At 38.8% G+C, this 15,215-nt stretch overlaps 1 protein-coding gene across 1 annotated transcript; it reads right to left on the bottom strand.

Moving 5' to 3' along the window:
* Positions 1 to 1,343: 1,343 nt before the first annotated feature.
* Positions 1,344 to 4,707, bottom strand: LOC149288029 (N-acetylglucosamine transporter UNC93A-like). The gene is made up of 7 exons (XM_089492166.1): positions 4,618 to 4,707; positions 4,001 to 4,182; positions 3,497 to 3,726; positions 2,728 to 2,939; positions 2,258 to 2,393; positions 1,820 to 1,951; positions 1,344 to 1,594 (listed from the first exon to the last, which is right to left on the bottom strand). The coding sequence occupies exons 1-7, from the start codon at positions 4,705 to 4,707 to the stop codon at positions 1,344 to 1,346; spliced, it is 1,233 nt and encodes a 410-aa protein (XP_089348292.1).
* Between the last annotated feature and the right edge of the window lie 10,508 nt (positions 4,708 to 15,215).

Raw genomic sequence — 15,215 nt, 5'->3', positions numbered from 1 at the left:
TCAACTGTCTTTTTATGCACCTGCCAGCTCCGCCCAGTTGATGACATCATGCTTGTACAGAAGCCAGTGTCACCAACAAAGCAGGCAGCAAGTACAACACTACAGTTAGTCCTGTGACTATGTGTGTGTGGATATGTTACTTTGTGCTTTTAGTGTGTATCTGTGTGGTTTTGGTATATTAGTGTGTGTGACTGGATGTGTGAGATTGTCAGATGACTGTGTGGATATGCGAGTGTGGTGACCGTTGTGTCTAGGTACATTGGTGTGGTTACTGTGTGGGTCTGGGTATGCTAGTGTGGTTAATATGTTAGTGCACCTGGGTATGTTAATGTGTGTCTCAGTATGTTTATCTGTGTGTATGTTAGTGTGAGTGTCTGGTTATGTGTGTTAGTGTTGAGTGGTTTGTTATGTTGGTGTGTGTCTGAGTGTCTGTGTTAGTGTGAGACACTGTTTGAGTGTATTACCATGAGTTTCTGTGTGCGTTAATATGTTAATGTGTTAAAGTTTCCTTAGACCTATGGTACATGATTAGGATTGCACCATGAAGACACAGGTCTCCCCCTTCTTCTAGGCCATAAGGATCCCTGCCACATCAAAACATTCAATAAACTTCATAAAGCATATTAGTCAGTGCCACTTAGTGCTTTAATTTCTCTATGCTGTTTGTCTACCTACTGGATTATTATTGCTAAAAATATTATACTCCAAACTCGCCGTAGTTTCATTATTGCATAATAACATGAATTGTTTCAAATATGACACACAAAATACGTTGAATGAAATACGTATGTTTTATTAAAAAAATTATGGTTTTTAACAGATCAAAAGGTCCAACTTTAAAATGTTGCAACATTAATTGTCATTAATTAATTAAGGTCTCTTTGCAATCACTAGCATAAAATGTCAGATGACTACAGTAATACAATAGAATAAAACCCTTAGAAATATTGTGCTGGACCTTTGTCAGCAAATCTGCTAACCAGTATTCCTGGTTTTCTAATGAGTCATAAAGTAAAATCATTCCAGGGCAAATTGCATCATGGGATGAGTAGTTTACAACCTTGAAATAAATTATTACCAGCATGGCAAGTTCTGGCTGAAAATAAATGTACAAAAGAATAGAAAAATAGAAAATCTGTTGTTTCAAAGCAGTTGAAGGTAGTTCTGTGTAGTTTTTTCACCTTATTAGAGACATTTGACAGTTTTAAAATGGTCTTTTTCTTAAAGAAAAATGGAATACATATTTAACTTATTCCATCTAAAAGCCAGCACAGTGCTGGTTTAAAGTGGATCATAATAAATACAATACATATATACAGAATATATAACAAATCTATTGTTGTCTACGCTTCTGGAGTTTCAGTTTCCTTTGGTGCCTCTTTGACAGGTGCAGATGTTTTCACATATTCAATGTATTCTACAACAGCATACATAATAATGCCTAGGACAATCACACACAGGAGTATGTAGAGTTTCATGTATACACATAAGACGTTGCTATATCCAAAGGCAATCACAAAGCCAACTGATTCCCAGAGACTGAAATTGGCAAACGCGGCTTCTTTGTTTTCCTCAAACAAAACTCCGTATAGTGCTATAATTAAAAAAAAAGAAGTTAGTAAAATATATTGAGACATCATTGCACGAAATACATATCCACACCGTAGTCATAATTGATGTTCTATTATGTTTTTTAACCCCAATATGATAAATGGCCTTATTAAATTCAAGTATGCAGGACCAATTCAAAATTAAGAGACTGGTTCCTGTAAAAGGAGAGATGTGGCAACCAAGCATACTTCATGATTTGGATACTTACAGGTGACTTGAGTTTGCCAGACAGCATCAGCTATTCCCCAGACACCAGAGAAGACAAAGAATAAAACAATTTGATCTTCATGTGGTGTCCACAACAAAAGGCCAATGACACAGCCTATATGTATAAGAGCACCTGTACAAGACAAAAAAATGTTAAATATTATATTTAATTATATTATTATTGAATCTACTTTTCTTCCTTGTAGTGAATATAAGGTTTTCTATATATTGAATGAAGAAAAATATCTGCAATTTCAGAAAGATCCAATGCATACACATTGTGTTACCTTACTCTGATACCCTGATACCTTACTCTTGAAACCAATAGCAACTTATAAATATGAGTCAAAATGAACCATAAAGAAGACCAAGATTAATTAGTACATTAAGAATGCATTTAAATATATATATATATATATGTGTTTTCATGTAAACACACCTAGTATAAAGAGAGAAATCCGACCAGTATATTCTGCAAGTTTTCCAAACACAGCCGCACAGATGGCATTAGGTACTCCAAAACTAATGAGTGCAAAGCCCACCATTCGGATGCCAATTGCACAGGTCACATAGTCCTACGAAGAAGTGAACAAATGAAAATGTTTTGAGAGGGCACACAAGTAGTTTTTGAATAGAGAAATTTAAAATATTAGGTTACACATAAACTCACTGTTTCAGTGCCAATCTGGGGATTTATAAATATATAATATATTTCATATATATCATATATAATAGTGGAATACATAAAGATGCTAACAATAAAACATCATCAAATTATAGCATCCAAAAAGTTAACCAATAAGTTGGTGATATTTGCACAGAAATGTTTCTAGGGAATGCCACATTATAAAATAAAAGCAGTAATGTTGTAAATACTAATAGACAAATAGAATAAGGTATAAGACTTACACGAGTGTAGTCTCCTGTAATGAATCCCTGTTCCAGTCCACTAAATATAGTGAGAGGGATAAGCAGGCACTGGCGCTTATCTGTGAGCTGCTTGAATGTTGCAAAAAACATTGAACAGATGGACTGAGAGTTCTCTTGTGCTGCCTCCTCCTTTTGTGAATTGACTTTATCAAGAAATATTGAAATCAGCAGAATGGCAATTATTCCACATCCTATAAAAAAAGAAATGTATACCAATATTTTAGTAGATCTTTGCAGTATAATTGAACATTGGTTTTAGCACACAAAAAAATCACTGCTTTAAAAGTTAAACTTTTCTATGAATCATATCAGTACAGATACCGGCAAATCTTATACACAGAACACACAATACCTGTGTAAGCCCCGAGAAGGGTGTACAGGACATCCCTTGATGGACGTGGACCTGTGATATTTTCAGATTTAAGTGATTCCATTGGACAGTGTCCTGCCCCACAAATAGAATGATTTAAAGCATCCAGTGATTCCCCTGTAAAAATAAACAACCAAAATTTAAAAAGGTCAGTAAAGAAATGTAAAAGCCTGATACTTAAAGTGTCTTTATACCTTAAAATAACTTTTGTTACTACACTTCCTCTAATCCTGGTTTATCTGCAATTCACGTTAGAACTAGAGGGATTGTAGTAACAATAGCTATAACAATTGGAGAGAAAAGGCTGAGTAGGGATATGAATACATTTTGCTTGGCTTTACTAAAATGCATTAGTGTGATCATAAGAAAAAAACATACCTGCATCAGGTGTAAGGTTGAATATTAGGGATGAAATAAGGTTACCCCATATTCGACCAGTTTGCACAATAAAAAAGAATATTCCAAAATACAGATTAACGACATCTTTGGCAGATTTTCCAGCAATCTCAGCACATTTGTTTCCCATGGCTGTGATATAGGCACTCTTTGCTGCCCATAGTGGCGCACCTCCTATTCCAAGAAGTATTGAAGTTGAGATCATTGTTGGCCTGCAAATCAAAATGAATTAGATACGTTTTATTTAAAGAAATAAAGAACTTCTCTGAAGTGACTATTTGTATTTTTTCTCCTAGATCTTGTAAATGATTAACCCCCTAACTTAAATTTTGATATTTCAAAATTTACAGTAAATCCCAAGTGTATAACTATTTTATCATAGATTACAGATGGCAACATTTATGTGACAAAATAAATGCTAAATTTTTCCTGTTCTATCACAGTTTGTAAAGACTAAAAATAGTTTGAAGTAATAGTTGTATTTACCAGCTTGGATAGAAGTTTCCCAAAGTAAATGAGATATAGCACACCATACATGATGCAATGGTCCATTTAAAGCCTAATTTCTTCATCAGTATTGCAGGTAAAAACATTGATGATAAGGTGTGCGATCCATACATGACACTAAGAGATGCGACACCGAGACCCTCATCATGGTTCAGACTGCTCTGTTCAAGCAAGGAGCAGAAAAGTGTTATTATACCAGTGACAGATCATACAGACACTACAGTGCATCATTCTCGAGCCACCCTTTCAGAAGAGAGTCATAATAGACAGCCAATCATCAGGACAGTAACCAAATCTATTAATTAACTGCTGCTATAATTGTTTTCGCATTTTGCTTTCTCAACAGTTTTAGAGCTGTTACTAAGCAGTGACACATTCTAATAAATTACTTTCTATCTTTATGTAGAAATAGTGCTGCAAATCTTCCTAAATATTGGGCAATCGTCTCCAAGCTTAGGTTACAATTAGCACATTTAAAGTGTTAGACACATTTTAAATAATATTTTTTATTCAAGTTAATTCACCAACACTCTCCATTCATATGTCAATCAGGTTAAAACCTAAATCATGCATGTTTAGTGGTGCATTTTGCTTACCTGTAATGTCGATAGTCCTGTGTAGGCTATGTACAAAACCAAAATTCCAAATGAAAGAACAAGAATGTTTTTCAAAGGTCTTAGTGCCATTTTTGGTTGTTGTTGATTACAACTGTTGTAAAAATAGCTCTGAAATTAGACAAACAGAACATTATGAATAATTACATTTTTCACAAAACATTTTAATGCAAGAAACTAATATATCTTGGTTCAAGCACTCACTTTCAAATGTAAGCAACATTACAAAAGTTCTATTGTACTTACGTTTTGCTTTGGTTGTTTGTTCAGAACAAGTGCTGCTGTTCAGATGAGTGATATGTCTGAAGCAGCCAGTACCTTATATATATATGTATTGTGGGCTGTAATACATTAGTTTCTCCATAAAACGTCTTTCCTGTGTGGTGACATTTTTACATTCATAATTAGTTTGTAAATTATTATGTCAAACATGTTGCATTGATACTTCCTTGGAAAGAGTCACATGTTTTTCCCTGATGAAATATTTCCTTATGGCAACCTTTAGTTTACATGCTGTTTGGTATTAAATTAGGAATTATTAGATTAATAATATTAGTCATCATCATAACAGATTAACAATGTAAAATGTAGATGGATTTAGAGAAAAATATAAACAATACATGTGAGGATTCAGTGTCCTATGTTCATAAAACAACAAACATAAGAAACTATACAAATGTGACCTGTAATGTAATTATGCTTGGCTCAGTCTAAAGCCTAAACGTACATCCTAAGCGACAGATTGCGGCCAAAAAGCATTTACCTTTTGCCTTGCTACCATTCCTCCTCATCACGCACAGCTTTTGATCTTTTTCTTCTATCTTTTCCTACTCATTGGAGTTTATTCACAAAAGAGTGAGTTGGCAGGAACATTTGAAGAAGAGTTGAAGTTTCAACTTCCCAACCTCACTATGCATTACGAAGAGCTAACACTAGAAAGTTTATCCAACATGGAAGCCTGATCTTGCCCTTCATAATTCATAATAGTTCAGTGGGACACGTTGTTCAACTCTCACTGATTTAACTATATACTTACGTATTTCCACACCAACGCAGAGAAGAGAACATCTCCTCTGATGATTTAGGTCACAACTGCATTATGTTACCACCAGCTTAATTTTTTATGTCGGAACCAAATAAATTTGTAAGTCTTCTTTGATTCCCTTAGGGAACATATCCTTAGAGTCTTGTTACAATGGTGATGGTCACACTGCTGGCATGTGTCGTATTAAAAAATAATACTCTGTTATAAACAGCACTTCAGCTAAGCTGTCAAACTTACAGGTGCAACCCTGGTCCCTGATCTCTAAACAAAGTACAGACAGAGTGGTCCCTGGTCTCCAAGAGATCCAAGCATTCCGGGCATTCCGGGCAGTGAACAATAGGATACCATTCTGATGTATCTTTCTTGTGACACTATAAAGTGGAATCTTTCTCTTTCCTTTCACAGTTCGGTGGGCTGCTCTGATGTTTGAACTAGACTTCGGCGTCTGCCAACTCTTTGTGTTCGTCTTTGTGGGGGGGGGAAATATTCATATTCCACGAATATTCGCCTGTTCCTTTGTTCGGTTCGGGTGAATATTCGTGTACATTCTTCGTGTTCGTTTTTTTTTCTTCATTTTTTGCCGGTTAAAGAAATACGGGGTTAACGCGGTATGCACTATGCAGCAGCTTTGGCGCCAGGATTTTAAATGTCCATACGAGCAACTCTATTGGTCGCCTGCAGGGGCCTCCTCTGCCATCAACCAATGAAGTACACCTGTACTTCACTGGTTGATGGCAGACGAGCCCCCTGCTGGCGACCAATTTAGTCACTCGTACAGACTTTTAAAATCCTGGTGCCGCAACTTGGCCACTGGTCTCCCCTCTCCAAGAGTTAAAGGTCCGTACGAACGACCAATACAGTCGGGACAAGTTGTGCCGTCAGGAGTTAAAGGGCCGTGCAAGTGAGTCTATTGGTCGCCTGCAGGGGCCTCCTCTGGCCTCAACCAATTGGTTGATGTCGCTTGCACATCCCTGATTGGGGAACTTGGCCTGTCTCCCCTCTAGAAGAGTTAAAGGTCCTCCGGATTTCCACTCCCGTTATCTACGCAGCATCGCAGGGGTTAACGGAAGCGGAAATCCGTAGGTTCGCCGACAGGAGTTAAAGGGCCATAAGAACGACTCTATTTGTCGCTGGCAGGGCCCCTGCAGTAGAGTCGATCACATGGCCCTTTTACTCCTGACACGGAACTTGGCCTGGGGAGACTCCTGGCGGTGAACCTACGGATTTCCGCTTCCGTTAACCCCTTCGATGCTGCGTAGATAAGGTAGGCTAGATAGGGAAGGGACCAGGGACATTAGTAAACGAAGACGAATATTCTTTGTGTTGTGTGTCTTAGTCTTTGTATACGTTTTGCCGCCGCCATGTTCGTATGTTCGGTATTCGGGCTGAACAATGAAAACGCACCCTTCGTGTTCATTTCATGTTCGCCCGAATACTAATGCACAAGTCTAGTTTAAACTGCTCTGTAAGAAGTATCTTAATTTCAAATTAAGCAATGCAGCTGAACTCCAATTATATCAGGCAGCAAACAGTGTAGCCGTACGAAGGAAAAAAACAGAAAGACCATCCAAATGTGAGGCGTCTGTTCCAAGCTTTTTATTTTGTTGTTTGGAAGAATAGGCCTGAGGATTTCATGTATTCTTAATTACCATAGAACAGCACTATTAGCACAAACAATCCATTGCCACTCTGAACCACATACCTTGCCATGGATTTGAAAAATTATTTGGACTCCCAAACCCCCACCCACACAGAACATTCTCAACCTATATCAGACATATTTGCAATACTGAAATACATTTTGAATGTCTGCTCACAATATTCCGTCCATCTCTTCAGTTACCCCACTCTCTGCCATAGCAGTCCAAATCCCAGATATCAACGTCGGTCGATGCATAAGAAGACAAAGTACAACTGTTGACCAACTACGTGATGGAAGTGGCTTCCGCTTATTCTCAGATGTAACATGGATTAAACCCAATGTGAATATTAAACTCATCTAAGATTAATTCATTTTGTAGGAACGCACAACTTGAAGATAGCAAAAAAAGTTTTTTCAAGTGCTACTTAGTTCCAAAACTACTAGCAAAAATGTACCCTAAATCCAGGAGTAGCTGCTGGAGGGAATGCAGGACTCTAGGCTCAATTACTCATATGTGGTGCCTAGAGTCCTCCAGCAGAAGGCTACTTTCTAATTTATTAATCAATGTCACCAGTCTCACAATCTCCCCAAAAGTTAAATATGTTACCTTCCTCATGTAAAGGCATAGCTAGGAAACTAATCCGACTTAACTTTCTAGCTATGAAAACAATCATCGCAAGAAATTAGAAAAATCCAAGGCCCCCTGAAATAGAGGATGCTTATGAAAGAATTGTGTAATTCAGAAAAATACTTTCTATATTCTAAAAATCATTCAAATATTTTACTCCATTTGGGAACCTTGGTTATCCCAGGTGGGACAGAAAGAGTCAAGCGGCCAAGTTAGTGCGGGCAATTTACTTGTCCCCAATATCTTCTTGACACATACTCCAATGCAGCCAGGACTCTAGACACCTAACTTGGCAAGAGATTGCACTAGATATAATGTATCCCATCTAATTTACCACCTCATTTCACTCTTTTCTGTCTTAAGATCTTTCTGACAGCCACAGCACTAACATACGCAGATACACACTAACATACCAGATACACACAGTTACCACACTGATATCCCCAGACACACACACCATAACCAAAACTAGCAAACTTCCCATTTATGTGACCCCACTTAACCCTGCATCCTCCTTAACATTGTCAGAGAGAACTTGTCTTGGGAACTTGAGAAATTGCCAGTTTGAGTAGCAGCATCACACACACTTACAATTACTACCACACATACATAAGATTTGGCCCATCAATGCGCAGCTGTTGACTGGATACACACAGCCAAACACTGCTGCAAGGATAGTGTGCGGCCATGTGTATCCAGCTAGTATCATCATATACATTATTTAGCGGCGGCTGGCCTTAAAGTGCTGAGGATGCTTTTTATCCTTCATTTTGTCCTGACTGTACTCTCTTGTATCTTTCCCTATATTCTGCATTGCCATAGAGGAAACAGTAATTAGAAGTATGTAAATACTTCCTCTAGGATGTTCTATGGTAACTAAGTGAAGCACCAAAATGTATTTCCTTAAGTTATTTAATTAAGCAACTTAAAATTGTGTACATGTTACTGCTTTAAATAGTTTGCATTTATAGGGTAGACTATAAATAGAACAGGCTATATACTTAGTGTTAACCCACCATAACTTCTTCAGTGCAAAGAATGAGTGTGCTTAGCAATATTAACTCAACAACCTAACTCAAAGAAAAACAGCCAGCACACTTGTGTAGCATTATCGCTTCTCTGCTTTTTGTCTAAGATCAAGTATAGTACCCTATACTTGATCCTCTGGCCTTTGGGCTGAGGTAGCTTGGAGCCCGAGGTGTCTTATTCGAGCCCCCAGTGTAGCTGGGTAATATTTATTTATCCTCACAATTTGCACTAACTGAAGTGCACGTGTGACAATAAATTTTCCCTTCTGGTTTCACGTCTTATTTTGAAAATGGCGAGAACCCTGACACGGACACTGATTTTTTGGACACGGATCTGATTTTACATTTGAGCACTGCGCCGCGGTGAAGCTCGACTCCAGCTTTTTTTTTTTTGGGAGAGATAGTGGGCGCCTTGCAGCTCCCTACCTCTTCCTTACAGTGGTATTAGGTGGGGGACCAAGAAGAGCTGGCCCTCCTGCAGGCCTTTTGGCCGGGGAGGGAAGGAAGACTTGGCATATCCCCTCAGGGAGTGCCAAGTCAGAAGAATAATAATTATCTTTGCAATAAAATTGTGTGGCTATAATATAAGCTTGCTGTATGCTTTAAAAGTAATTTTATTTACTCCTTATGTATCTAGAGGCTTTTTTTTAAAATGTACATTCCAGGTAGGTGAAAAAAAATGAACATATCAATAACAATGACAACAGTCATATTATTACAAAATATTGATCCTTTAACTTGTTTTCTCAAGATTTAGGAGATATATTTGTACAGTTTAATATTAAAGTGTTTTTTTTACCAAAAAATAGAATTCTTATCAACGACTTATTATTATCTTTTATTTACAGTATCTCACAAAAGTAAGTACACCCCTGACATTTTTGTAAATATTTTATATATCTTTTCATGTGACAACACTACAGAAATGACACTCTGCTACAATGTAAAGTAGTGAGTGTACAGCCTGTATATCAGTGTAAATTAGCTGTCCCCTCAAAATAACTCAACACACCATTTATGTCTGCACACCCAAATAAGTGCAACACAAAAATAATATGTACAAAAATACCCTTCCAGTGAGAGTTCCCACACACAGTATCCAGAAGGCTCATTTACAGTTAGCCTCTCACCTTGCCTTGAGCTTGTAACCTGGCTCCAGGTATAAAGAACACTGTACTGACTTAGGGCAGTACTCCCCCTTTAAGGTGATGGACAGCAGAGTAGATCCAGCAGAGTGTATGGAGTATATGTATATAAATATAATATAAAAGGTGATGTAAAATGTAGAATAAATACTTTATTACATAAATTACAACACTAAAATATAATCATAAAAATCTATTTGAGTGTCTCTGTGGATCCACACAGAGACACTTGACAGAAATGAGGTACTAAAAGAAAGAATAGATCTTCCTCACTATACTTGCGGGTTACAGTATATTGGCGGAACTAAAAGGCAGTAAAAGAGGAGGTCCTGGGAACATAATAATATTAAAAAAGGGATAACCTTGAATAGGCTATTCAAACACTTTAGAATAGTCCATGACAGAAACCGGTTGGTCTAGAATTTATTTTTAGAATCAGTACAGGGGCAGTGGAGAGATTTTTGTGCCCACCTTGATAAAAGGAAGTCTTTCTGGATTTTCAAATTACAACCTATTAATCCTAAATGTCTGAATCTGGATTTTGAATTAGAAACCTTTTAAAAAAGTAATTTATATTAATATTATGGTTTTTACCATTCTATTTATATATTTATATTTTTACATGTGAAGATTATGCTTCTTATGGAATAATATGTGTTTTTATGAATGATTTTCTCATGGATTACATATATTTATAGTGATATGTATATTTAGTGATTTATTTGGTAAAGGGGACATCTATCTCCTTTTCAAGTAAGTTTAATCATGAGCCATGATTTGCATTTTCTGTATCTGTATTTCCGCTTGTTTCTTGTCCATTTGCAGCCCCTGGAGATCAGGTTTTGGATCTCTGGCTACAGTTGATGGCAGGGGCATAACTAGAAGCCTCAGGGCCCCGGTGCAAGAATCTGTTAAGGGCCCCCAACCTCCAACCCAATCTACCCCCCTCTCACACCATCTATCCCCTCTCACACCATCTACCCCCTCTCACACCATCTACCCTCTCCCTACCCCCTTTCACACTATCTACCCCCTCTCCCTCCCTTCTCACTATCTACCCTCTCCTTCTCTTCTCACTATCTACCCTCTTCCTATCCCCCATTCTCACTATCTACCCTCTCCCTACCCCCTCTCACACTATCTACCCCCTCTCACACTATCTACTCCCTCTCACACTATCTACCCCCTCTCCCTCCCTTCTCACTATCTACCCTCTCTCTACCCCCCATTCTCACTATCTACCCTCTCCCTACCCCCCATTCTCACTATCTACCCTCTACCTAACCCCCCATTCTCACTATCTACCCTCTCCCTAACCCCCTTCTCACTATCTACCCTCTCCCTACCTCTCTTCTCACTATCTACCCTCTCCCTACCCCCTTCACACTATCTACACTCTCCCTACCCCCTTCTCACTATCTACCCTCTCCCTACCCCCGTCTCACTATCTACCTTCTCCCTACCCCCCTTTGTAGGTCACTTACCGTGCAGTCCTGTGGTGGGGGCACGAGGCCTCTGTCTCGCTGCTCTGCTGTGGTGCGCGCAGCTTCACTGCTGAGCGCCGGCATATGACATCATATGCCGGCTCTCAGCGTGAAGCGCCGGCACCCGAGACAGACGACTCACGCTCCCACCACTGCCATCGGGGCAGCGCTGAGGCAGGCAGAGGCAGGGAGCAGAGGAGACAGAAGGGCGCCGAGCGGTTGCTGAAAACAACCGCTCGGCACCCCTTGGGCCCCCCTGACTGGCAGAACTCCAGGGCCTGGTCGCAGTGGCAACCCCTGTGACCCCAGTAGTTCCACCACTGGTTGATGGTGTCAGCTGCGTCTCATTCACCTAATCAACTGGTGTAGCACTGCCTTAAAGTACCTGCTTTTTACATAATTCAGGGCCTTTGCATTGTTTGTAGTTGCAGCTTTCAGTTGTCACTCCGTCATTGGCCCTGACCTGTTACTGTTAGCGGTATCCTGCCTTGTGCGCTCCCCAAGGACTATCCTGCCTCAGCTCCCTGCCCAAGGGCATTCCTGTCACAGTGCTCTGTCCTAGGGCTGTCCAGCCATGGCGCCCTGTCTGATGCATCAGGTGGCTCAATCAATTAACGTGAGGTGGCAGAATCAGGAAACAGCAAGATTTATTGTCTAATCTATGCTGCAGTCTGCAGGAGCACCAGAGAATATTCTTGACTGGGGAGTCATTTAGTCTAAGATCAACCTTGAACCAGTATAGTCATTCTCACACAAAAAGGCTGAGGTTGCTTGGAAAATAGTCCAATCAGTAGGCTTTCATATTCTGCATTTCTGTGTTACTGAAATTTTCAGAATCTTAGAGAGGGGTTTAAATGAACTAGAGAGCAGGGCCATTGTTACATATCATAAAACAGCTTTTTGTTATATTTAATAAGAGCAACAAGAACAGCGTCTAATTGCATGTAATCTGTCAGGAAGCATGGCAGCATTAGTAGAAGCACCAGCTTTTCAAGAATTCCCTGCTGGATGAATATTTCAGTTCCTGTATGCTCAAGACTGTGATGAAAATGTGACAAAGGAGGAAGCATTTGGTAACTGATAAGGTGCCTCATGGCTTTCAAAATTTGCCTGTTGGACGTCTTATATGATCGTCCTAAATTTAACTAAAAAAATGCAACTTTACCAGATGCTATTACTGCTTCTAATATGTTAAAAAGATAAATGCAATGTCGATCATGAATAAAGCCAGTACTCGTTTAATGCATTAACATTAGTAGTTGAAGCTATTTTAACAAATAAATACATTTTAACTCTTTGAGTGTTGGAAGTCTGGAAGGATTTTTCCCTGTGAGACATTTCCAACAATGTTTGTATACTTTCATTTACCTGTAATTCCTGGGGAAAGTTTTCAGTTCACTTAAACCTATGCATTGTTGTTTTTATGGCAGAAGTCCAGCTTTTAATTGGTAGCTGACAAAGTATGACATATTAAGTGCAAAAAAAAGAAATTACATAGGATTTTATCTCAACTTTGAGTTAATGAACGAGGAGTATGAATTTGGGATGTATGATTTCACACTTTGGGAGTAGTGGAGCCCGGGAATTTGTGGAGACTTCGCTAAAGCGAGACACAAGAAAAATTTTTAATGTCTCTTAAATTTTGTGACCCATTGGGTTGATTCACCTAGAAAGTTATGGAAATTCTCGAGTTATCCGACCATTTATTTTTCAAATATGGAGGAAAGATTTAAGAAACGAGGAGTAGCGATATAATTTTCTAATAAGCTCAAATTAGAACACATATTTGATGAGAGCAATCTTATAGGACGATTTCAATTGCTGATTGTTAAGATTAACGATATACTGTATACACTCATCAGTATTCATGCCTCGAATCAATCTCCTGCTGGGTAGACCAGGCACAGGTGGGCAGACAAGTCTTAGCGGGGAGATTTTAATTGAGTATTTAACCCCAAGATGGACAGGAGTGCTAGAACAATACCCCAGTATACTAATACCATCCAAAGATTCATGGAAAAAAAATCCCTCTTCGATTGCTGGAGAACCTTTAGCCCAGATGATTGGGACTATACGTTTTATTCCACCGTACACCAATCATACTCGCATATTGATTATTTTATGGCAAGAGGTCCCCTTATTGAGGAAGTTAAGAATGCAAGGATCGGATCAATAATTTGGACAGACCATGCCCCAGTATTTCTGGAACTTGGAAATAATAATCAATATAAATGAAGATTGAGATGGAGACTCGATGAGAGTATACTGGAAGTGGAAGAGAATAGGGCAGCACTACAAGCAGAAGTGGAGGAAATATTAAGAGTTAATGATAATGGAGAAGTCTCCGATATTATGTTATGGAATACTTTCAAATGTGTAATTAGGGGATCATTTATAAGGATGGGTTCCCAGATAAAGAAAAAGGAGAATATTTCTGGTGGAAACCTGCAAGATTTATATATAAATTTAGGAAAGCTAGAGAGGTCCCATAAAGAGAATCTGAATGAATCCCTAAAGGACCAAATTGACAGAACTAAAAAACAAATAAAACAAAAGTTGTATGACGAAATGAATAAAGATATTATGCATCTTCGCCAGAAATGGTATTACTCCAGTAATCGAGCAGGAAAGATCCTCTCTAATAAACTTAAACATAAAAGTGAGATCATTAAGAACATCATAGTAGGAGATAAGAAAATACTATCTGCCAATTCAATAGCAGCTGCCTTTGGATCATATTACAAGTCCCTGTATAACCTCCAGGGAGAAGTAATTTCAACTAGCGACATGGAACTCTTCCTGTCCAAACTTAAACTGCCAAAGTTTACAGAGAATAAATTAGAAGAACTGAATGCTTCAATTACACTTCATGAGATTATGGAGGGGATCAATAATCTTAAAGCTGGGAAAGCTCCAGGTGCAGATGGCTTCACTGCCATCTTTTATCAAAAACTAAAACCCATAATTGCACCAATGTTGTTGAGACTATATTCTAGCTTCCCTGAGGCGGGCCATTTACCGAAGCTTCAATCTTCCCGATATTGAAACCAGGGACGGACCCCTCCAGGATTCCAAATTACTGTCCCATTTCTCTGATTAACCTAGATGTCAAGATTTTCTATAAGATCTTGGCAGAAAGATTAAAAATACTACTCCCGGGGGTGATCCATAGGGACCAAACAGGTTTCGTCAGGGGTAGGAGTGCAGCCGATAACATTAGGAAAGTCCTAAATCTAATATATAGAGCAAGCTACAGTGGCACCGAGTTGATCTTTCTGGCTCTCAATGCCTGAAAAGGCTTTCGATAGAGTGAGCTGGAACTTCTTACATAGTGTATTGTCAGCCTTTGGAATAAAGGGCAGATTTAAGGATTATGTTATGATTTTATACTCAAATCCAAGCGCTAGAGTATTGGGCCCAATGATGGAGTCAAACCATTTTTTGATAAAGAATGGTACCCGCCAGGGATGCCCACTAGCACCCCTACTATATGTACAATCTATGAAACCCTTGGCAGCAGCAATCAGACAGCCTTAAGTTATTAAAGGCATAAGGGTAGGGGGATTGGACTGTAAAATCTCACTTTACGCCTATGATGCACTTTTGTC

The sequence above is a fragment of the Sceloporus occidentalis genome, unplaced genomic scaffold (assembly GCF_023333645.1).
Source record: "Sceloporus occidentalis isolate IW3139 unplaced genomic scaffold, rSceOcc1.0.p SCAF_54, whole genome shotgun sequence".
Lineage (NCBI taxonomy): Eukaryota > Metazoa > Chordata > Lepidosauria > Squamata > Phrynosomatidae > Sceloporus > Sceloporus occidentalis.
The sequence above is the reverse complement of the archived record's forward strand: the minus strand, read 5'-3'. Positions and strand labels throughout refer to the sequence as shown.

Coding starts and splice junctions, on each gene's coding strand:
- LOC149288029 (XM_089492166.1), bottom strand. CDS start 4,707: ATGGCACTAAGACCTTTGAAAAACATTCTTGTTCTTTCATTTGGAATT. Junction 4,183..4,617: donor CAGGACTATCGACATTACAG/GTAAGCAAAATG, acceptor TTGCTTGAACAG/AGCAGTCTGAACCATGATGA. Junction 1,952..2,257: donor GATTTCTCTCTTTATACTAG/GTGTGTTTACAT, acceptor TGTCTTGTACAG/GTGCTCTTATACATATAGGC.